The 23,449-nt window shown below is 50.2% G+C and overlaps 4 protein-coding genes across 7 annotated transcripts; 1 reads left to right on the forward strand and 3 right to left on the reverse strand.

Moving 5' to 3' along the window:
- Positions 1-2,153: 2,153 nt before the first annotated feature.
- LOC117840221 (ABC transporter G family member 6) lies at positions 2,154-4,762 on the reverse strand. The gene has a single exon (XM_034720687.2). It carries the CDS (start codon positions 4,612-4,614, stop codon positions 2,338-2,340), a length of 2,277 nt encoding a protein of 758 aa, XP_034576578.1. The 5' UTR covers positions 4,615-4,762; the 3' UTR covers positions 2,154-2,337.
- Positions 4,763-7,345: 2,583 nt separating this feature from the next.
- LOC117840992 (uncharacterized) lies at positions 7,346-9,179 on the reverse strand. Its single transcript, XM_034721548.2, has one exon. It carries the CDS (start codon positions 8,440-8,442, stop codon positions 7,411-7,413), a length of 1,032 nt encoding a protein of 343 aa, XP_034577439.2. The 5' UTR covers positions 8,443-9,179; the 3' UTR covers positions 7,346-7,410.
- A 3,697-nt stretch (positions 9,180-12,876) lies between these two features.
- On the reverse strand, positions 12,877-15,719 carry LOC117835874 (ABC transporter G family member 5). The gene has a single exon (XM_034715194.2). It carries the CDS (start codon positions 15,648-15,650, stop codon positions 13,098-13,100), a length of 2,553 nt encoding a protein of 850 aa, XP_034571085.1. The 5' UTR covers positions 15,651-15,719; the 3' UTR covers positions 12,877-13,097.
- A 1,639-nt stretch (positions 15,720-17,358) lies between these two features.
- Positions 17,359-23,131, forward strand: LOC117839097 (protein SIEL). 4 transcript variants are annotated; one of them, XM_034719351.2, is made up of 9 exons: positions 17,359-17,880; positions 17,994-18,080; positions 18,423-18,656; positions 18,739-18,930; positions 19,800-19,940; positions 20,096-20,182; positions 20,415-20,866; positions 20,965-21,038; positions 21,107-21,280. In XM_034719351.2, exons 1-9 carry the CDS (start codon positions 17,497-17,499, stop codon positions 21,127-21,129), a joined length of 1,674 nt encoding a protein of 557 aa, XP_034575242.1. In that variant the 5' UTR covers positions 17,359-17,496; the 3' UTR covers positions 21,130-21,280. The 4 variants fall into 4 exon arrangements, with proteins under 4 accessions (XP_034575242.1, XP_034575240.1, XP_034575239.1 ...); XM_034719349.2 differs by adding an exon at positions 21,663-23,131 and having other exon boundaries at positions 17,362-17,880; positions 20,965-21,392; XM_034719348.2 differs by adding an exon at positions 21,486-23,131 and having other exon boundaries at positions 17,364-17,880; positions 20,965-21,392.
- Positions 23,132-23,449: the final 318 nt, after the last annotated feature.

Below are 23,449 nucleotides of genomic sequence, written 5' to 3' on the forward strand. Positions count from 1 at the left end.
TCCCAAATATGCAAAACAAACCATGGCAAGGTCCAAATCATGGTATTTAAGTATCCAAGCTATGGCATTCTTGATATCCAAATTATGGTATTCTTGGTATCCAAATTATGGTATTCAAGTATTTGAGCTAGGGTATTCAAGTGACCAAACCATGGTATCTAGGATCATTCTATGGTATTCAAGCATCCGAATGATAGAGAAAATCCAAGTGACGGTATTTTCAGTGTGCAAGTGGCGGTAATCAGAAAATTCAGTACCATCGGATGTTCCGATGATCCACCGGAGCGAGCGTCGGACTAATCATCGGAGCAATTGGTACAACGGGAAAATCAAGGAAAAAGTTAAGTGCACCGGATGATCCAACGGCCTGTATTTTACATGCGTCAAAGCAATTCGTAGAGAAGACGAAGAAAACCCTAGGACACCGGATGATCCGATGGTCAGAAGTTGGAGGCGTCGGACAAAGTATATTTACTTTGTGAAGTTCCAAAGAGGTTTTGACCAGAAGTCCTTCAGCACCGAATGTTCCAACGGTATCATCAGATGAACCGTCGGATGAATTTTTGATGTGTCAGTGAAGAACTTGGGCGCAGGGAGGCCAACGGCTAGTTGCACTGGATGTTCCGATGCTACCAAAATGACACCATTGGAACATCCGATGCTACACTTTAACTAGACATTGGAGCAGCGACTCTTTGATGCCTTGGGATATTTATACACCCTCCACTCGCCCATTTGAGGTTGTTGGAGTGTGCAGAAGTTCATTGGAGATCAAGACTCATCAAAACACATCCAAGCCACCTAAAGTGCATAAGTGATTATTTAAAGGCTTAGCACAAACTTAGAAGAGTGATTAGTGCTAGGATAGGCCTATAGAAGAGAGAGTGCAAGGTGTGCCTACCTTGTGATCGGTTCAAGGAGTGAACCACAGCTGTACTAGGTGTGCCGGTGCCTTGAAGCCTTGATGGCTCGCTAGCAAGTCTTCGACCCTCCGGTTTGGTGTGGAGTAGCGTTGACGACCGTGTGCGGGGGATGTGGAGACCCCCTTAGTGGAGAAGCTCCTCAGTGGAGATGGCATCAAGGTGACCAGGGAACTTGGCGTGAGCCTTAGTGGCCAAGTCTTTGTGGCAAGTCAAGGAGTGTCCCGGGAGAGACTTGGTGACTGGGAAGTAATACTCTTGTGTGAGTGCTTCAACAACGTGGATTAGTGGTGGTTTAGTGCCTACGATACCACGGGATAAATCATCGTGTCAAGAGTTTGCTTCCCCCATCTCCTCCTTTACGTTTTCGCATTTCATACTTGCAATTTGTGTGCATTTACTTTCTTAGTGTAGTATCTTGCTAGGATTGGCTCTAGATTGCAAAACTTGTTTTGGATGAGGGTTTCGCACTAGATCAACCATAGTTGCACATCTTGATAGCATGATCCGGTTTAAGTTTGATGCAAAAGTAGTGAAAACTATAGGTTAAAGTTTTAAGTTGCCTAATTCACCCCTCCTCTCTTAGGCTACGAGCATCGATTTCTTGCAGCTACTTCATATGTCTATTTTCTTTTTTTTAGTTTTTCTAGGCGACTAATGTGGAGAAGTTTATTAAAGGAGAAGTGTCAGAGAGGATGGATCAATCTTGACTAGACATTTTTATCTAGTGGTGTAAAAAAAATAAAAAGAGCATCTTTGCTCTCCTAAACCCATTATCGGATGACTAGATGAACACTTGTTTATTCGGACGGAAAAAATAAATGAGTTGAAGTCTGACTACGGCAAATGTAATTTGCCTTCAGCGCAGATCATGCCGTGGTGTTCACTATGAAGGCCCGACTGAATAGTCAAACCGCGAAGCCATTAGTTTACCTCATCCGTACGGAATAATTGACAGCAATGATTTCATAACCAAAAAGTCAAAACTATATTCCTCGCAAAGGTCGATTCGACTGCTGTATTCTGTGTGAACTTATGAAGTCCTAATAAACAGTGGATAAGCATCGAGACTTCTGGTCCGTCAATCAAACAGAGCACTGTACAAAGGACGGAGTATTCCTCACTGTTTAATTAGTGAATGGACAAATCATGCATTATGGAAGCACTGTAGTCTAGAGAATGGTACATTTCAAATTTTCAATAAGGTGGTAAAAAACCGTAAAAGTATATAAATACATTTGTTTGTACCGTCTCATCAAACGGGATTCGACATCATCTTAAGAATGGTTTTCGAATTAATCAATACTACTTGTGCAACACAATTTGTAGTAACCATCACACGCGATGATCAATCCAGAATTCCAGAGAGCACGAGCCGCATTGCTAGTTCGATCGCTGTGCTGCATGCACGCAGCCATCACCTCCTCTTGTTCGTGCTCCCGAGCAGGAGCGTGAGGTAGAAGAGGACGCGGAAGACGAACCCCCATGCCACGGTGATCCAGAGGCACGCCCACTTGCCGAGGTCCGTCACGGCCTGCTTCGCGAGGACGTCGGGCCCGGCCGTGATGCACGAGCTGCTGTTGAAGTCCACCCGCATGGACCGGCTCATGGCGTTGAGCACGTTCACCTTTGTCGCCTCCGGCAGCCTCCCCATCGGCGTGCCGTCGAACATCTGCACCCCGCGCATGAAGCACCTCCCCGGGTCCGCCCCGAACTCGTTCTGCATCACCGCCTGGTACGGGTACTTGATCAGCGACAGGTAGTGAAACCAGATCCAGTAGCTCGGGATCCTGTCCCGCGTCACGAAGAAGCCGCTGAAGAGCAGGAAGTAGGCCAGCACGGCGACCACCACGGTGTAGCCGATGATCACGTGCGGGACCACGGCGGAGAGGAACGTCACGAACCCGCTGCCCGCCCAGAAGGAGGCGAGCACGATGAGCGCGAAGAAGGCGAACCCCTGCGCGCCGCCGGCGAGCCCCACGGCGAAGAAGGTGATGCCGGCGAAGGCGAGGGACAGCAGCACCAGCGGCGGGAGCGCCACGATGGCGTTGGAGAGCGTGTACGACGACCGGCGGTACGCGTTGTGCGCCGTCTCCCGGAGGAAGATGTAGCGCTCGACCAGGAACACGGGCAGCGCGTCCGCGCTGGTGTAGAACATGGTGGACATGCCGATGGCGAAGAAGCCGAACCGCTCGTTCACGCCCTTGGGGGTGTTGTCCAGACGCCAGAACACGGTGGCCAGGATGAACGCCGTCACCGTCACCGTGCCCAGGCGGATCAGGAACAGCTCCGGCGTGCGCCGCGTGTTGGTGAACGCCCGCCGCGTCAGCACCCACACCTCCACCCACCACGGGTTCGCGTACGTCGCCACCTTTGCCGTGCTCGCGGACGTGGACGAGCCGCCTCCGCCGCCGGGGCTCGTGCCGGACACCAGCTTGCCACGGGCGATGCTTAGGCCGATGGCCTCCTTCAGCGTCAGCGACGGTTTATGCTCGGGGCCCGAGCTCGCGGCCGAGATGGTGCGCGAAAGCGGCTTCTCTTGCCACGACTTGCTGAATTCCACGAGCTCCTTGGTCCCGTTCGGCGTGCCCTCGAGCTCACGTATCGTGTCGAGCGCGAACTCCGCCGGGTTCTCGCCGTCCGGGATCGGGTGCCCGAACTCCAAGAAGAACGGCGGCAGGCCGGCCGGTGGGCCGTAGTACACCGTTCGACCGCGGGAGAGGAACAGGAGGCGGTCGAGGAGACCGAGGATGCGGTAGCTCGGCTGGTGGATGGACATGATCACGACGCTGCCGCTCTGCGCGATGTGCTGCAGCACCTTGACAACCATGAACGCGCTGGTGGAGTCGAGCCCGGACGTGGGCTCGTCGAGGAACAGGATGATGGGGTCGTGGATGATGTCGATGCCGATGGACACGCGGCGGCGCTCCCCGCCGGACACGCCGCGGCGGCCCTCGTCGCCGATGATGGTGTCGGCCGCGGCGCGGAGGCCGAGCTGGTCGATGAGCGCCTGCACTCGGCTACGCTTCTTGGACGCGGAGAGCGAGCTCGGGAGCCGGAACTCGGCCGAGTACATGAGCGTCTCGGCGACGGTGAGCATCGGGTACAGGAGGTCGTCCTGCATCACGTACGCCGAGATGACCCTGAGCAGGCGCCCGTCCATCGCCTCCCCGTTGAGCGCGACGGCGCCGCGGAGGCTCTCCCGCTGGATCCGGCCCGCGAGCGCGTCGATCAGCGTGCTCTTGCCGGCACCGCTCGCGCCGAGCACCGCCAGGATCTCCCCCTCCCGCGCCGCCCCCGAGATTCCATCGAGCAGCGCCCGCGTCCTCGCGCCGTCGGCGCCGGTCCCCTCGTGGCGGCTCAGGCGGAACGAGCTCCTCGGCCGCTTCACGCTGTACGTGAGGTCGTCGAAGGCCAGCACGAAGTGCACGGCGGGGCGGCCGATGAAGGCATCATCTGCAGGCCTGCTACTCCCATCCCCGTCATCTGACGTGGCCGTTGGATGCACGTCGACGACGAGGTGCCCGGACGTGTCCGTGGTGGCCTTGGACACCGAGCTGGGTGAGCGGAGCGCAAGAAGCTGGTTGAGCTTGAGCGACGGGGTACGGGAGCTGCGTCCCGGTGGCGCGTCCGACGCCTCCACCGGCGCCGCCGCCGTCGACCACACCCTCCTGTCACCAGAGTCACTCGACATGTTGCACACTTGCACGCACTCGTACAACCAACCTAGAGTGCCTTGTTCAGTCGCTCACCAGCTATGAATAGCAATGCAACAGAACGCGAGCAGTGTCACGGTGCACAAAGGCTTTGTTTCCGACGAGGGCGTTGGAAGAGCGGCGGCAGAGAACTATGAGACTTTTGTTTCAAGCATGTTCGCGCGCGTATATAGGTGACACACGGGGCTGTGCTTAGACGAACCAGCTCAGCTCGTTAAGGCACGGCTTGTTTTGGCTAGTTTGATAATGAGCTAGCTCAGCTCGACTCATTAAGATTGATAAGCTAATAAGTTTGGCTCGATTCGTTTGAAAGTTTGAGCCAGCTCGTTTGGCTCACGAGCATAGTATTGTTGAACATTAATCTATGATTAAAGATTACATTTACCAATATATGATAATTCAAATATACTAACAATATTTAAAAGTTTAATTTATGATGATCTTATGAAAATAAATAACATAAGTCAATAAATTAGGATAATATAGATGTTTGGAGACTTGAAATAGACTTAATTAGTACTTAGATTTTACTTACATGTTGAACAACATATTTATTTTAACCAATAATAGTAATATAACTATATTGATGAAAATTATTTTTGGTATTTTCATCTTTATCGAGTCTAGTGAGCTAATCGAATATCTCACGAGCAGTTTACGAGCTGGCTTGTTAAGAAAACGAGCTGAAATTGAGGCTTGGCTCGGTTCATTTAAACGTCAAGCCATGTTGAGACGGGCCAACCCTATGATCGAGCTTTTCTGCCAACCCTAGTTGTGTTGATGCCACACGCCTCGCAGAAAACGGGATCGGAACTTTTAGCGGGCCATGCGTGGGATGGTCCGTAGAGTCGAATCCGTGGGACCTGCTCCCGTTGAATGCCGCGTGGCCGCTACCCAATCCAACGACGCGCTGCTCGATTCAATTAAGGATCCATTTAGCATGGCTTCAGCTTTGGCTTCTCGCCCGGGCACTATGCTGCACTGTTTTCCACTGTAACGTGAAGCTGGAACGCAAAATGAGGCAAAAAATAAATTAGGAAGAAGGGAAGCCAGTGGAGAAAAAAAGGTGGCTTACCCGACTTCGCTCCGGCACGCGCTACGATACGCTACTGCTGAAATTGGAGCCGGCTTAAGCCGCACCAAACGAGCCCTAAGTTTAGCTTGGCTCTCAGCTCATGGCTGAAGCGATGCAGGAAGGAAAGACTCCACTCGATTCAGGCTCCCAGATTATCTAGGATGCCTAGTTATCCTTTCCACCCTTTTTGTCCATACGCAACAGAAATTTGCTTCCTGGTAGAGAAAACCTTGAAAAAGATTAACACCCCAGTCATACATGACTTGATTGGAAAATTATAAACTGCAATTGGCCAGCAGCATGCTTTCCATCAGGCTTTTTCAGATCCTCAGTTAACTGATAGGCTGAATGGACGCGGCTCCGCGCCGGACGTCAGCTCGAGAGAATTTCCGGGCAGGGCGGGGCTTGCGTGCCCTGACAGTGCTTAGCTGCGTTAGCATTTGCGGCACCGCGGAGGCGTGCGTGGCAGACACCGGCAACATTCCCTTCGTTGTCATGTTGCTGCCTCCTAATCGCGGCAGCAATGGCCGGCCGACGAGTCGACAGCACGTCGTCGGCGCCTCCAGACGAAACCCTGCGTTTTGGGGATTCGGACAGTTAGCCAGAGGAAAGCAACTGTACATCCGAACTAGGAGTGCATTCTTATTGTGAAAATTCAAGTGCTGGTGTGCATACAAGTGTGCTGAGTTTCAGCACTGTGTGTTGGACCTTCGATTTATGCCCCGACCACGTCGTGTATTATCTTCAGAGTTATGTCACATGAATAGTATTCGATTCATCGAGATTCGAGAAAACAAATGCAGTGTGTGCATGTCAATTACTTTGCCTGATGATAAAAGATTTCGAATGTCAAGTTAGCAAGTCACAAGGAAATTCCTCCCATTGACATTTCAGTGGACCATCATTTTAAAGGATCCGATAATCCTCAGTATATTTTCCACAGCCGCATTTCTGCACATGGAACGGAACTGCATAGCCCGGTCTCAGTCAGACTTTCTTGGTGCGTAAGATAGCTGCAGTGCACGTCGATCAAACTTAACACAATTTATTACTAATCAAATACGCGTCGCGATTCTATCACTTAGCTAAAAGGGGGTGATGTTTCCTGTATTATTACCGTTATTCTTGACCGTGCTAGCTGGTGCCTAACGAAACAACAAGCTGACGCACTCGTCTGAAGTTAACTAAAAGAGTGTTCCGGGTCAAGTCGATCCCAAAGAAATAATCTGGGTTCTATTGATCTTCCAATCCAGCCAACGTCACCTGAGACTGAGAGCCATCTGCAGATATGTACCTAGTTAATTGGTTGCAAATGTTAAGCGTGACCGTCGCTCTCCCGCGAAGAATAGTAGTGCTAATTTCGATTGCTTACCGCTTAACTTTTTTCCGCACGCAGCCCAGTTTCTTACAGCAAATTCAGCTCACCAAAATAGAAATAAAGTCCACCAATTTTAAGGGAAATCATAAGCAAACCTGTTAATTTTTACAGTGGGATGCTTAACTTGTCTAAAATAAGCATTGCAAAAATACATGTTGAATTCTAGTTCCATTGTTGTTTTCTTTTCTGGTGGTTTTATTGTTAGACATGATCTGATTTATAATCACTTAAAATGCCAACTGCTTGCAGTGTGATCTGTGGACAATCAAACTTCAAGTCGCAGCGACCGGATATATCAGCATGCAACTGTAATCTGTCAAGTTATAGAACAGGTGCTATACTATCTGCCCTCTCTATTGGGCTATGCTGGCTAGAATCAAGGAACCTGGGGAAGTTACATGTTGAGCAAGCCAGTCCCAACGCGGTTTGTCCAACCGCTTCTAGCCTCTCCTCTCTGGCGTTAACAGCAAGCACCAACGCTTCGTTTGAGACAAGGTTCGCCATGAAGTAAACAACTTCCTCGTCGCCCAAGCTCAGCGTTGGAGGAGCACTCGAAACCTTGCTCAAGCCGCGCTTTTTCGCCTCGTCGTCCCACACCTCTCGCAGCGAATCAGAGTGACTCGAGTCCGTGGCCAAGATGCTAGCGATGTCAGCCTTGAAGCGCCTGTTCCAATCCTTCGAGCTGATGCTCCTCTCCCATACCGTGGCCGTCCAACCAGTGCACGTGGCATCCCCGGAGCTGTAGGGATAGACGCTGGCGCCGTCGTCGTCGTCGAACTTCAGATCGACGAACCTGACCACGCCGTTGCTCAGCGTCGCGTCCCGGATCGAATGTGCAGAGCACATGCCTAGGATTTCGTCGCGGGGGGAGGGGACGGGCCACGGGATCAGCCGCAGCACGGGGTCCTCGTCGAGCACATTGCACTGCAGGATACCACGCCAGAGATCGATCCAGGCCAGCGAGCCCCCTCCGGCGGCGACGGCCTTGCTCGGGCTATGCATCACCACGTCGTGGTAGCGGCAGGTCGTCTCCGGGTCGGCGGCAACCTTGGCGGCCTTGACGCTCCACGCCCGCGTCTCCGACGAGAAGACGTGGACGTCGTACGCCACGCGGGGTTTGAGTTGCAGGACAAGGAAGGCTAGCGCGTAGTGCTCGCCGCCGGCACCACAGGGTACGACGCCGACCTCCTGTTTGAGAAGGAGGCCGATCTCTGGACAGGAGGGCCCCGGGATCAGGTCGAGCGACGGCTTCCCGAGTCCGGCCCTGTAGACGAAGTAATCGAAAACGCGAGCGCTGCCGCGACGGAACGCCATGAGCATGACGACGAGGGAGTCGGTGGCGTTGAGGATCATGGGCGCTCCGTGGAAGCCGTGTCGCTTCTTAAGGCCGGGGCAGTGTACGAACCAGCGAGAGACTCCCGGCGGGTCGGCGAGATCGAAGGACACCTGCACGGCGCGGCGGGCGCGCTCGTCAAGCCCGTAGCGGTGGTCGCGTTCCTGCGGTCGCCGATGCGCGCGAACGATTCCAGGAGGGCCCAGGCGGGAGGGCTGGGCGGCATTCGGGAGGCGGCGGCTGTTGCGGGGTCCGGCATGGCGGATTCGCGTATGTCTACGCGAACAAAATCTAATAAACTTCCGACTCCGCGAAGAGATAAATTGGGATTTTTAGGCATGCGCATATATATGTGTGGTGGTTCTGAGTTCGCATTGGCCTTGGTCTTCCACGTTATTTTCCCCAGTTTTTTACTGTACGAGAACCAATACTTCTTGTTCCGTGTAATACTTGCACGCTGTACACCACGAAATGGCATCATTCTGTTTGAAAAATGATGTGATAATGTGCTGACAGAGGAGATCAAATTACTTGGCTAAAAGGAAGTTAAAAGTTCTGCACATTGGAAGACACCAGTGGCAGAGGGAGGGCGTCCAGAGTTTGCTATTACAGGCTTGCAGGTTGCAGCCTTACAGGCCATTTGTATTGCCTTACAGCCTTAGTACGGTTGGAAAGCCTCGACCGCCAACACCGCCCGTTCTCTAACTCTTGACGCGGCACACACCGGACATTCTCGTTCAGCCTTCCGAGATACTTCATCTTTGCGTGCTGCATCCTCCAGGTTGATTGGATAGCTCAGGTCAGAAAAACTTGGGAGTGTTTGGATGCGGGGTACTAAACTTTAGGAGGGGTCACATCGGATGTTCGGATGCTAATTAGGAGGACTAAACATAAGCTAATTATAAAACTAACTGCAGAACCCATATACTAATTCGCGAGATGAATCTATTAAGCCTAATTAATCCATCATTAGCAAATGGTTATTGTAGCACCACATTGTCAAATCATGGACTAATTAGGCTTAATAGATTCGTCTCGCGAATTAGACTCCATCTATGTAATTAGTTTTGTAATTAGACTATATTTAATACTCCTAATTAGTATCCAAACATCCGATGTGACGGGTACTAAAATTTATGGGGTGTATCCAAACACCCCTGAATGAAGTTTCTTCACCTGACAGTCAAGGCACAAATCGTTGTCATTTTCAGCCTTTTAAAATTCTCTTCAAAAATAAGACCTATGTCCTGATTGCCACCCCAAACACACCTCACGTCTAATCGTTAAAGATGACACAAGTCAACTCGTGACAAGCTTACCCTAGAAATGATTACACGGAAGCAAAGCAAAGCGAGACACCGAAAAACTTGCACATAAGATTCTACTAAACCTTCACTTATCTAAGCATGCTTGAATTAATTAATTAGAGATAAAGCACGTGGCAAACTACTGAGCAAAGCTAGACAAGTGATAAAGATTAACTAAATAAAAACTTCAGCCGGCCACGGATGCAAGATCGAGTGATGAACACAAGCAAAAGCTAATAAACTAATATCCAAATGATATGGTCATGATTGCTTGAATGGTTAAATCATTGTAGCATGAAACGGACGACATGCAGATGCTGCTCACCAGTCACCACCGAGAGAAATGCAGCTAGCTGACCTGCTGATTTCGGCCTGCATGCGCGCTGGACCGAGCTGTGAGCCAGCCTGGGCCTTGTGTCACCTGGGGCACTGCGGGAGCTGTGCTGGGCCGCCTGACCCGCTGGCCTCTCGCCAGGAGGAGCTGAGCCGCTGGCTGGGCTGTAGTGCCAGGCCGCGTACGCAGCTGGGGCTTCGCTCCGCTCGGGTGGGCCCGTCCACCGGCGCTGGGTTGCCGGTCTGCCGAGCGCTCATCGCGCGTGCGGCGCAGGTGAGCGTGGACACCGCGTGCTGCCCGCTAGCTGCCGCCCGACGTACCTCTGTTCCTCCGCACAAACAAAAAACAGACCATGAACACAACAACACCTTCAAAACTTCCAACGAAAAATACTCCCTCAATACTCCGCGGATTCAAAACGAAACTTGAAGCACGGCTGAAAATATCTCGAAAAGCTCAAGTATTCACCGCGGATTTTGAAGAAAAACCGAATGCCCTTCAAAGGAACCGGTTTTGGGGAAAACTTAAATTCACGCCGAATTCGTGAGGAATTTGATTGGGGATCATACTAAAATTGCTCACAACCAATAAATTTCACCGAATTTGGAGCGAATCGCGAAGAACGAAAAATCCCAAAAATACATCAAAAAACACGAAAAAGAAAAATCTCAGATCTTGAGAGGATGAAACAAGTGAGCATAAATTTATCTTTGGATTACTTCACCATGTTCGGTAACAAGCCACTCTTAAGCACAATAAAAACTAAGATGGCAAAAAGATCAAATCAAATATCCTCTCATCCCTCTTCTTCTCTGTCACCTAAAGGCTCTCACAAACAAAATGAGAAGCCAACCAGCAAACAACCCGAAGAGATGTGTGCAGCTGCCCCAACATCCCACTCTCATATATACAGGCATCTGAAAAATGATCAGAATACCCTTACATGAAGCATACAACTTAAATACCCTGTAGGGTAAAACCATCCAACTTTTTATTAATACATCGAACGGATCCGGCGCCTTCATGACTCCGCTTTGCCTCAACACAAGCTTTGCGATGGTGCCACGCGTCCTCCAACTCGACGTCGACCGGCCGCACTGGACTCGCCCCCATTTTTGAGGTCAAACCGGTCAAACCCTCTTGCACACCTAGCAAGGCATGACTCACCCCCGATTTTAAGGTCAAACCGATCAAATCCTCTTGCACGCCGCACATAACGTGACTCACCGATGTCGACGCGTGTCCAGCCTCCGCCAAACCTTCAACACCTCCAAATCTTTCGCTCCCACACCCGAGCCGCCTACTCGACTCGCCTTTGTCCTGGTTGACTCGAGTACTCTAACTCTTCCATGCACCATATGGATCGCTCATTACTCCGTCCGAACTCCTCGGGTCCCTTGGTCCAAGCCTATTTGTGTCCACCCTTCACAGCCCTAGTACATTGGCATAAACCTTTTCGCTTGACCTTCACCTCATGCCGTCGACCGCCATATCGCATTCTACACTTGCACATCACAAGCCAAGAGACACAACATACAAGATATATTTTACGCACACCACAACACAACGCACTCAACACAACACCTCCGGTTAGCCGTTAGCATAGTCATGCACGTATAAAATATGCACTCAACCAGTAAAATTTCAAATTATACAGTCAATCATTTGTTATAAATAGACCAATACAATTCTCAACTTGGTCTCTCAGTCGTCCAGCGACCAAGAGAAAAGCCAAACGAACCACAGATTAACAGTGACTTGAAACACGAACCACAGATTAACAGTGACTTGAAACAAATCTACTACACAAAAAGATCAAATTTCCAGGGTTGTGTGCATTTGTAACGAAGCAAGAAATATGTAAATGCATACCTGCAGGATGCTGGAACTGGTCGGACGCTGGGGAAGTGAGACGACGCCGTGGACGATCACGATTGTTCGTCAAGGGAGTGTAGTGGCGAAACGAACCGTCCGGGTGCTGATCCCCTCGAAGGCGCCGGCGACGACCGTGCAGCGGACGGTGCTAAGGTAGTGGTGCAACACCACGACGGCCGTCGTTCTGCTGACCGGCCGGATCGCCTGCACCGTGCCGTAGAGGACAACGGATCGGCCCACCGCGGCCTCGCCGAGGTCGCCTGCTTCCGTACACGACCCCGCGGGCACCTTCTTGAAGGGGACCTCGCCGTAGCTCGACGCGAAGGGGTCCTGTGGCTGCTTCCCCGCCTTTTTCGGCCGGCTGCTGCCGTGGCTCTTCCTGATGCCGCCGGAGACGCCAGTGGCGTGCGCCGCCTCGGGGGCCACCGGAGTGTCCGCATGCTTCGTTGACATCTGCGGCAGCTGCGTCAACGAGACGCTACGTTTGGGTCTCGATTGAGCTTTGGGGATTTCCATCTAGTGACTCGGATGTTAGGAATTTATACAAGAGTATGGCTAGGATGAGTTGAGATGCAAGTGGAGTTCCCGTTTCCGAACGGAGAAGGAATTTGACACTTCTTGAGCTTGGCCCCAAACATAAAGTCCAGGCACGCATTACTACCATCATCCATGGGCCTGCAAGGTGTATATTGTATATAGTAGGAATTGGAGTATTTCACGCTAACGAAATACGGCAATTTCCAACGTTAGCTGCGAACCTCTCTAGTTAGTAGTAGTTCTCAATGTGCCCAATGCCCATCGCAAGAAAATCCCCATTCTGGCAAGATCACGCACTCGCGCGCTAGCTTTTCCACGAACTATTTCAACTGCTAGGCGTGCCGAGAGTGAATGAAGTTCGTAGAGTCCAGACGGACCACAGAGAAACACAAAGCCTCCCAAAAACGAAAAGGAAACCATCGTATAGATGTGGTCGAATACAATTTGAACTTGCCAGGAAAACTTACAACTTTCAAGCAAATTTACACGCGGTAAACAACTCCCGTCCCATATTAATCACATGCGGTCAATTAGAAAATCGAGATAAAATTCCAAAGAAGAAATTCAAGGTAGAGGGACCAACAGGCCCCGGCCATCCGCCATACCGATCGCACCGGCCGGATCACCTCCTCTTGTTCCTGCTCCCGAGCAGCAGCGAGATGTAGAAGAGGATCCTGAATAGGAACCCCCAGGCGACGGTGATCCAGAGGCAGTCCCACTTGGTGAGGTCCGTCACTGCCTGCTGCGCCAGGAAGTCGGGCCCCGTGGTGATGCACGTCGCCGTGCCGATGTCCACGCCCAGCGACTGGCTCATGGCGCGCAGCACCCGCACCTTGAGCACCCCCGGCAGGGCGGCCAGCGGCGTGTTGTCGAACATCTGCACGCCCCGCACGAAGCACCGCCCCGGGTCGCTGAACTCGTTCTGCATCACCGCCTCGTACGGGTACTTCACCAGCGACAGGTAGTGGAACCAGATCCAGTACCGCGGGATGCGGTCGCGGTTGATGAAGAAGCCGCTGAAGAGGAGGAAGTAGGCCAGCGTCGACACCACCACGGGGTACCCCAGCATCACGTTGGTCACCACGCCGGAGAGGAACGTCGCGAACCCGGACCCGGCCCAGAAGGACGCCAGCACGATGGCCACGAAGAAGAAGAAGCCCTCGGCGCCGCCGGCCAGGCCCACGGCGAAGAAGGTGGTGAGCGCGAACGCCAGGGAGAGCACGATCAGGGACGGGAAGCCGACGATGGTGTGGGAGAGCACGTACGAGGACCGCCGGTACGCGTTGTAGGCCGTCTCGCGGAGGAAGATGTAGCGCTCGTTGAGGAACACCGGGAGCGCGTCGGAGCAGGTGTAGAACATGGTGGACATGGCGATGGCGAAGAAGCCAAGCCGCTCCTGCACGCCCTTGGGGGAGTCGTCCAGGCGCCAGAAGATGGTCGCCAGGATGAACCCCGTCACCAGCACGGCGGCCAGCCGGATGATGAAGATCTCCGGCGTGCGCTTCGTGTTGATGAACGCGCGGCGGGTCAGGACACCCATCTCGATCCAGAACGGGTTTGCGAACTTGGACACCGCGGCCGCCGGCAACGGCTCCCCGGAATGCACGGACACGGACCCGTCGGTCGCGCCGGACACGAGCTTCCCGCGCGAGATGCTGGCGCTGATGGCCTCCTTCAGGGACAGCGACGGCTTCTCGCCGCGCCCGTCGTGGTGCTTCGCCTTTGGCGCCATGCGCATCTGCCACTTTCTGTTGTGCTCGACGAGGTCCCTGGCCCCGTCCGGCATGGTCTCCAGCTCCCTGATGAGGTCGAGCGCGAACTCGGTCGGGTTCTCGTTGCCCGGGATGGGCTTGCCGAAGTCGTCGAAGAAGGACGGCAGCGCGCCCGGCGGGCCGTAGTACACCGTCTGGCCGCGGGAGAGGAACAGGAGGCGGTCGAGGAGGCCGAGGATGCGGTAGCTCGGCTGGTGGATGGACATAACCACCACGCTGCCGCTCTGCGCGATGCGCTGGAGCACCTTGACCACCATGAAGGCGCTGGTGGAGTCGAGCCCGGAGGTGGGCTCGTCGAGGAACAGCACGATGGGATCGTGGATGATGTCCACGCCGATGGACACGCGGCGGCGCTCCCCGCCCGACACGCCGCGGTGGCCCTCGTCGCCGATGATGGTGCCGGCCGCGTTGCGCAGGCCGAGCTGGTCGATGAGCGCCTGCACGCGCTTCTTCTTCTCCTTGGTGGGGAGGGAGCGCGGGAGGCGGAACTCGGCGGCGAACATGAGGGTCTCCTCCACGGTGAGCATCGGGTACAGGAGGTCGTCCTGCATGACGTACGCGGAGATGACCTTGAGTAGGTTGCTGTCGAGCGACTCGCCGTTGAGCGTGACGGAGCCGTGGAGGCTCTCCTTGACGATGCGGTTGGCGAGCGCGTCGATGAGCGTGCTCTTGCCGGAGCCGCTGGCGCCAAGCACTGCCATGATCTCGCCCTCCCGCGCCTCGCCGGAGATGTTGTCCAGCAGCGTCTTCATCCTGGGCGCCTCGGGCTCGGCCGGCTCCCCGCCACCGCGGCGGAACGGCAGCGCCGGCAGGCACGAGCCCTTCTTCCGCTGCTTGACGCTGTATGTCAGGTCCGTGAACTTGAGCACGAACGGCAGCAGCGGCCCGTCCCCCCCGCGGCCGCCGCCGTGCATGTGCTCGCTCAGGTCGCTGCCGGTGGAGCCCGGGACGGAGCCGCCCAGCTCGATGGTGTAGTGCGAGTGCGTGGGCGAGGACGTGGGCGACGACGCGTCGCTGCGCGCCTCGTTGACGCGCTTCAGCAGCTGGGCCAGCGTGAACGACTGCTGCTGCTTCACCGGCGGCGACGGCTGCGGCTGCATGAGCAGGCCGCTGTGGTGGTGCTGGTGCGGCTGGTGGTGCATGTGCAGGAGGCCGTTCCGCGGGATGTCCTCGGCTTCCTCCATCGGCGACGATCTCCTGTCAAAGAACGGCAGCTTGTCCACGAACCGCGACATCTCGCCGCGCTCACCAGTCACCGCCCCTCCCCCTCGCCGGCCGGCAAGCCCCGCTCCCCTGTACACCCCTACCTCGCTGCCCGCCGCGGCGAGTGAGAGAAAGAGAGATAGATAGAGGTGAGGGTTCTCGGCGTTGGCTTGGGCTCCGAGGATCACACTAATAACCATTCTTATAGATCCTCACTGGAGCAGTCAAAAGCGGCGTCAGGTTTGGGTGAGGGGAGATTGGCTAGCTGCCGGCTGCCCCCCACGCTGGGTTTTCTTGCTGTTAGTTGGAATCGGTTAAGTTGCCGCGGGCCACGGGTGCGGCCGTGCGGGGAACGAAGGCGACGGAGGCGGGGTTAGCTTGGGTTTAGGAGCGGGGTCAAGGCGGTGGGTGCGGTGGGTGGAGCTCCCCCGCCCTCAGCGTGGGTGCGTGCGTGCGCGCAAGAGATGGCGCGCGAGGTGGTTCAGCGCCGCTCAGCCAGAGCTCACCAAATGGGCAGCTAACACCAGCGCGTAACGGCGCCGGGAGAGCCGGAAAAGTATGCCAAAGAATGCATGGAGGGTTGGGGGAATGGTGCGAGGTGTTGGCCAAAGCCAGGAAATGTTGGGGACGAAGCAAATTGAGACCACTCTGTTTCGGAGCAGCACATAATTGGACCATTGGGGGATTGTTCAATATTCCATCTTTTAATCCAGATTAATTGTTCAATACTTCATTCTATTGGTACTGGTCGAATAAAGGATTCTTCAAGTCCTTTTCAAGTCATTATTAGAACGTTCCCGGTTGTGTTAGCTTAATTGTTTTCTGGAGATGGTTTATTTTGCACACTGACTTGGCAACTTACCTCACAGAATCAGATCATCCACTATGTTATGTGACATGATAATTATCCAGACTTGACTCCTTTTTTTTCCCGCTTTTAACAATGCTGTTAGGTCACAGGTGCAAGCTGCCTGGCATGTCAAATTGCCAATGACTTGTCTAACCTAGTACGTGACTTGGAATCTTGAACAACACCACGTATGGACATCCGCTTTCGTTCGAAAAATCGCGGTCCGCCAAGCTTGCAAGTCTCGTTTCTTGTTGCACTGCTCTTCACGTACGCGAGCGCCGGGAGGCGGTGAACAAATCGCCATCTACCGATCGGTATCTCAACGCTCCAGGTCTTATCGGCCGTATACTCTGTTTTGGTCAGGAACTGACTGAACACGTCGCTTTTCGTTTTTTAATTTCACTGCCAGGTTCACGTAGGAAAAATCCAGACTTTTTGTGTATGCAGGTAATTAAAATGCAGTTTCTAATGAAAAAAGGGGATAAAATAAAAATGCATGGGCATGTCCCCATGCTACTTTATGGGAAGATGCTTTCGAGCAACCTGCTACAATCACATTATTTTTTTAGAAAATGGAAAATGTTACAATCACATTCTGACCAAACACTTCTTGTGAAAAAAGGTGAAAGGAATGGTCTGACCAACACGACTCGCTAAGTCAACCATAAGTTGACCAACACTACCTACTCTAGTTTTCAAAGGTTCTTTTACAAATTCGATTGTTTATAACGCGCTAAAGATTAAAGGAAATACTAGGATTGTCAGATGAGATACTGTTGCAAGCTTCCACCATACTGTATGCAGTGGACATGGGAAAATGTTTGACAGACATATGGTTTCAGAAAATATTGGATGGACGTGAATACCTTCAAGATTTGAGTTCGGGCAATTTCGGTAATGGTTCAGCTTACCATTGAAAGCTGAAATAAAAAAAATCCTGAATTTATATATCCAGTTCATGGTTTCATCCAGGTCAAGAAAATCAGAGAAGATTAGCGAGCGGGACCTTACTCAAAAGGAAACCAGATTTCCCAAGGAAGAAGAGCCCATCTCAATTCGCATAAAAAAAAAAAAGAAGAGGAAAGAGCCCATCTCAAAATTCTCTGGTCTCTCCCCTCCAAAAACCCCACGCGCCGTTCCCCACTTTCCCCGCCGGTGCACACGCTCCTCTCCCGCCTGCTTCCTGTCCCAATCCCATGGGCGACCCGGACCTCCTCCTCTCCGCCCACTCCGCCGCCACCGCCTTCCCCTCCTCAACTCGGAAACACCCTGCCCCCATCGATGAGCACTCCTCCGATCCCAGCCCGTCCATCACCAAGCGGCCTAGGGTTGCGGCGGAGCCGCCGGTGCCTGGCGGCTCGGCCTCGTACCCCGAGGCGGAGGTCCGGTCGCTCGTCATGATGGCCGGAGGAATCTACCCGCTGGCGCGGGCGGAGGCGCTCCGCGGCCTCGCCGCGGTCCTCGAGAAGGTGGACGCCAGCTGCGGTGTCGGCGCAGGGCTCGTGGAGTGCTGCTACGGATGCGCGGTGGAGCTCATGAGGGACGACGACGAGGGCGTCAGGTTGGCCGTCGTGCGATTGGTGAGGTGTTGTCATTTTGTTGGTACTTTGTTGTGCTTGTATGTTTTGGTGGGGTTAAATGACTTTTAAATTTGAGGTAACGAGGAAATAAATCTGCTCCTTGCGATAAATAGGTAGGCCTATGTGCTCAGAAAGTTGCTGCGAGGATGGATGTCGGCAGCAAGGGCGATAATGATCTCATGGACTTGATTTTCCAGCAGGTATGGTTCATGCACTTCTGGAGCTGGCATTACAGGTTTACTGTACACTATGATTGAATGGCAAAATGAATAAGCACTTCCTAATAAATAGTACATTGAGATGGTTTCGAATTTTGACAGCATTTGATGTTTTTGTATTTATTTATAAGACTTATGTTTCCCACTGGTTACCAGTAAATTTGTATCGGCCGAAATCCTTTTAGTAAAATGAGAAAGTGTGATCCTGAATTAGGAGTTAATATTGAAGTCCAGTTTGAATATCACACCATATCTGCAAATAGCAAGTTTTGTTTTACTGCAATGCTTATCACTTCCTTTCTCTTTTGTTGCTTCTCTATTCAGCTTAGCTCCATGGCTAGGGACATGTGCATAAAAGTGAGAATTGAAGCATTTGCTGCCCTTGGTAAAATGCAACGAGTTTCTGAGGGTGTATTACTTCAGTCGCTGTCTAAGAAGGTCATAAAAACTGACACTATGAGTGGTTGTATCATCAATGGCCAAAAATTACCTCCTAAGTTAATTATTCCCTGTGCTGCTGGCATTTTTGCCCATGGAATTGAAGATGAATTTTACCAGGTTCGTCATTTCTCTTGTACAATGATTTCCCTTAACACTGCAATAGTTTTCCTACTATTTTATTGTTGTTTCCATATTACAGGTGCGATCTGCTGCTTGCACATCATTGGGAGCACTGGCTAAGTTTTCTAGCCAGTATGCGGAGAAGGCCTTGGACTTGTTGATGGACATGATGAATGATGATACAGAAGCAGTTAGGCTGCAAACTTTGCAAGCACTATTTCATATGGCAACATATGGATATTTGAGTATGCAGGAGAAGCACATGCATATGGTATGAACTATGAACAAAGTTTGCCAGGTGTAACCAAGAGATGTCTGTTTTTTATTAGTCCCAGTGCATTCTTTTAATCAATGACTACGTGGTAGATTTATAAGCTATGTCTTACAACAATTCACAAGTTGTTGGATAAAGTGGAGAACTGGCGTCAGTTCATTGATAAATATATTGATCATATAATTATCTGCCAGGCTCATTGTCAGTAGCCAACAGTTTTCCTTTCACAAATCTATGAGTGTGCTAACAAAATGGTCATGCTTGTTTTGACATGCTCTACCGATGACACATCCTTGTTATTCTGAAAACGACGTTCTTTTGTTGTAACTGTAGAGAAATCTGTGGCAACCAGAGTTCCTAAAGCCAAGTACCTGTGTCTTGAATGATGAGTACTGGCTGGAATGTTATTGAGAGGAATCTTAGCTGGTAGTGGCCTAGTTAAATTTGTGGTTTTCAAGAGAACAATATAGAACATGTATCTGCAGACTACAATATACATGCAAGGATACGCCAGAATCCACATGATACATTCATGAACAATTTTGGGGCTAAGCAGATAGTTTTTTTAGTTTGTAGAAGTGGTGGGTCCATGTTTTTCAAATCTTGTGCATTCACTGCCACCAAGCAATCTTAGGTCTAGCTTTTGAAGTAATCAAGGACACGCATAACCCAAAGATCAAGCAGGTTCAAGTCCTATTTTTGTTAAGAGTCCTCCCTCTGAAGTCTGAATGACTTGTAACTAGCTTTGCATGTGTTTAAAAGATCTTCCAAATAATCAAATGTAGTGATCTAGATGAATATTTGCTGTTGACCTTGCTAAATGCTAGTAAAATTTTGCAACCTCATGTATGTATTTGCTTTTGTAGTTTCTTGGCTTGCTGGTTGATGCCAATGCCTTAATTCGAAATGCAGCGCGCAAGATTCTTGGGTTAGTCAACCTGCCCAAACTTCAAATGTTCAAATCTGCAGTTGATGGTCTCATTACAAGTTTGGAGAAAAACCCTGAGGTATGTTGGTCTAGTACCTTAAATGTGTAGTGGGTCATCATGTAGAATATTCACTCTAATACTCTAAATGGTTTGAGTGTATGACTTCATTTGACGCAAGAGTTCATACTTATCTTCCATGGTTCAACTGTATTTATTTTATTTATTTCATGCAGGAACAAGATATATATGGTATTCTGTTTTCCATTGGTAAGAATCATGGGAGCTTTTCTGCTAATGTTGCTAAACATTTGGCCAAAGAGGTATCTCCATTTCCTAATTCCAATTGTGTTTACATTCATGCCATCTGAGAATTATGCTGCTAGTTCTACCTCTCTGTATTTCACTTCATAAATTTGTTACGTCATTCAGTTATTGCGTCTAGTTAGATGCACCCATATGTGGGTTTGATATTTCTCCAATGTTCATTATCATATGTTTTGCATTATTTTATTAGGTCTGTTTTTCTAATGTTACTTTACCTTCATGTCATAGATCGCTATGGCATCTGACGGAGAGCTTATCTTGGACAAACCTAGGATCAAAGCATTGTTAATAGTGTCAATCTCAGCACCTTTTTCTGATGATAAGCACAAGAAGCTGGACATACCTTCGATTATCTTCTCACATGCAGTTCCCCTATTGGGCAAGGTCTCGTGTGCACTAGGAGAAGAGGTTAATCAGGATTCACTCTTATCCTACTTGTGTCATAAAGGTGGAATGCCATTTTGGGGAAGCAGATCAATATCTGCAGAGTTTGGGGAATCTGAAAGCTGCAAAATTGAAACTGTAGAAGTTGGTAACCAAATAGAAAATACTGCAAAGGCAACTAAGTGCCTAGATAGAGTTCTGGTAATGCAAGCCATTGAATCCATACTGCAAACAGTTGAAGGAGCCTGGACTATGAAAACATCATGCAATATTTGTGAAGCCCAGACTATTTTGAGGTATGAATGATCCCTTCCTTTTCTTTATCATGCAGCCAATATATATGTTACTGCATTTTTAGGATATTTCAAGTTACGTTGTTTTTTCTTGATTGCAGAACATGCAACAAAGAGCTAAAAGTATTGGCTGAAAATTCTTCTGGATCAGTTGGTGCATTCTTGAGTTTTCTATGTGAGTATCTTGTTGCAATAAGGTTGATTGTTGAAATATGGCTGTTGATTCAATTGGATAATTCTCAGGCTTTTGGTCTAACATCACATGATATTCTACTGGAGAAGTTGGATATATCTGTAAGAAGGATGGAATGCTGTTATGCTGGATTAAATAGAGAATTGGAGGTTCAAGTGTTGGAGCTTGCTTTGTTAGCTAATTTATTGGGATTGTCAAAGATTGGAGCTTGTTCAAAGGTAGTTCTGGGTAAGTTGCTTTGGGTAATTAATCGCCTAGAAGGTCTGTGTGCTGATGGGTCCTGTGAGCTGTCTGACTTCAGCAGAGAAATTAAGAAAGCCTTTGATGCCAACCCAGGTGATACTCTGATCGACAACATTCACACTTTGTTTGAATTCTTCCGTCTAAAACCAACAACAGATTTTGGAATGCTTAAAGCGACAAGTGCAGTGTTGCAGGTTTGTGATAATAATTCTGAAAATCCACTATCATACATTTGTGGGTTACCAGTGGGTGTCAGCTTTAACATATCTCTGTGGAACATATCTAGTCATCATAGATTGTGGCTCCGCATGAGTATTGGTGAGTCTGTGCAACATACCTTCTTAGAATTTTCGTCCTTTGAAGGTAATGAGGAGGTGAAGACCTGTTCTATGGTTGTTCCTCTTGATTCTACTCCAATGGCGCATTCATTTGTTCTAAGAGTATGTCTGCTGATGGAATGTTCATATGGAAGTATCAGCACCAACCAGGGAGGACATGGAGGACCGAGTGATTGTGTGGTCCAACTCTCCGATGAACTGGATGTTTATTTTGTCAGGATTGGGCAAAGGTAGTCGTTAAAACAAGTGATCATATGCTCTCCGTCATGCGCATTATCTCCAACACTTGCTCGAGTAGTGTGGATAGTTCGCATGCTTTCACAACACATAAGGTGGATTAGAACAGCAGACCACAAATGCGAGTATCATGTAATCCATCAAAATACTCATGTCCGTTTTGGATGGATGAGGCAAGTGACTGGGAAGAATTCACACCTCATAAAGGTCCAGGATCTCAGAGAAGAAAGATTCTTTTGTGCTGAGATCTTTGTAGCGGTAGCAGAAGCAAGCAGATGTGCCACATATTTCATAACTGTATGAATAGTTTGGAGGTGCAAATGGTTTGCAATCTTGTTCAAGCGCTTGAAGTTTGTCAGGAGCTACTGCTTCTCTTGGATTGTGAGCCTGATGATGGAGAAGGGCCACCATAACGTGCTGCACTGTGCTGGACAAGGTTAGATTGAGCAGTCCGTGGATAGAGGGTGAATTTATTTGTCATGAACTTGTGCTCTCTGTTATGCTCATAATCTTCAGCACTTGCTCGAGTTGTGTGGATAGTTTGCATGCTTTCACAATGCAAAAAGTGGATTGGAACAGTAGACCATAAATGAGAGTATCATGTAATCCATCAAATTACATGTTCGTTGCGGATGGATTAGGCAAGTGACTTGGAAGAATTTGCACCGTGATCCAGGATCTCTGAGAAAAAGGATTCTGTTGTGCTGAGATTTTTGCAGTGGCAGCAGAAGCAAAGCAGATGTGCCCCATTTTTCATAACCATATGTATAGTTTGGAGGTGCAATTTTTTTTTAGAGGAGTTTGGAGTGCAAAATGGTTTGCAATCTTGTTGAAGCGCTTGAAGTTTGTGAGCTGCTGCTTCGCACGGATTGTGGGCCTGATGATGGAGAGGCCCACCTAACGCGCTGCGCTGTGCCGGACAAGGTTAGATTGAGCAGCCCGTGGATGGAGGATGAATTTTCTTTGTCGTGCATTTATGTGGCCGGCGTGTGACGAGGATGACAAACTGCTCGATCGGAATTATTCAGTACTGTCAATGTTAGCTCTCTTACCGTACTCGTGAATCGTGATATATGGACCGGTGTATTTTGCTAGCTCTTCCTAGGTTTTAGTTCGTGCAGTTTACTTACGATCATGTCCAGATAATTAAGGTATATATCGCGGTCATTACCATGAGATGTGTATCTATCGATAAGCTGATTGTTGTTTTGCCTATGAAATTAATCATGAATCAAGCTCCCTTCTCCCTACAAATTATATTTGGATGTCTTCACTGTAATATCAGCACACGAACCAGGTATATCTACAAATTATCAGCCTGTTCGCTTCAGCTTATTCAACCGGCTTATCAGCCACCAAACAGTGTTTTCCTCTACAATAAATCAGCCGTTTCAACTTTTCAGCCAGCTTATAAGCTGAAGCGAACAGGCCCTATATTTGGATGTCTCCCTTTTCCACGGCGATGGACGTTTACCCGCCTGCGTACCCACGTCGTCGCCCGCGCATCCCCAATGCCCACGATTTCTTTGTTATGTTTGGATACTATGTGCTAAACTTTAACAATATCATATCGGA

The sequence above is a fragment of the Setaria viridis genome, chromosome 9, assembly GCF_005286985.2.
Source record: "Setaria viridis chromosome 9, Setaria_viridis_v4.0, whole genome shotgun sequence".
Lineage (NCBI taxonomy): Eukaryota > Viridiplantae > Streptophyta > Magnoliopsida > Poales > Poaceae > Setaria > Setaria viridis.

Coding starts and splice junctions, on each gene's coding strand:
- LOC117840992 (XM_034721548.2), bottom strand. CDS start 8,442: ATGATCCTCAACGCCACCGACTCCCTCGTCGTCATGCTCATGGCGTTC.
- LOC117835874 (XM_034715194.2), bottom strand. CDS start 15,650: ATGGTTATTAGTGTGATCCTCGGAGCCCAAGCCAACGCCGAGAACCCT.
- LOC117839097 (XM_034719347.2), top strand. CDS start 17,497: ATGGGCGACCCGGACCTCCTCCTCTCCGCCCACTCCGCCGCCACCGCC. Junction 17,881..17,993: donor GGTTGGCCGTCGTGCGATTG/GTGAGGTGTTGT, acceptor TGCGATAAATAG/GTAGGCCTATGTGCTCAGAA. Junction 19,941..20,095: donor GTTTGGAGAAAAACCCTGAG/GTATGTTGGTCT, acceptor TATTTCATGCAG/GAACAAGATATATATGGTAT.
- LOC117840221 (XM_034720687.2), bottom strand. CDS start 4,614: ATGTCGAGTGACTCTGGTGACAGGAGGGTGTGGTCGACGGCGGCGGCG.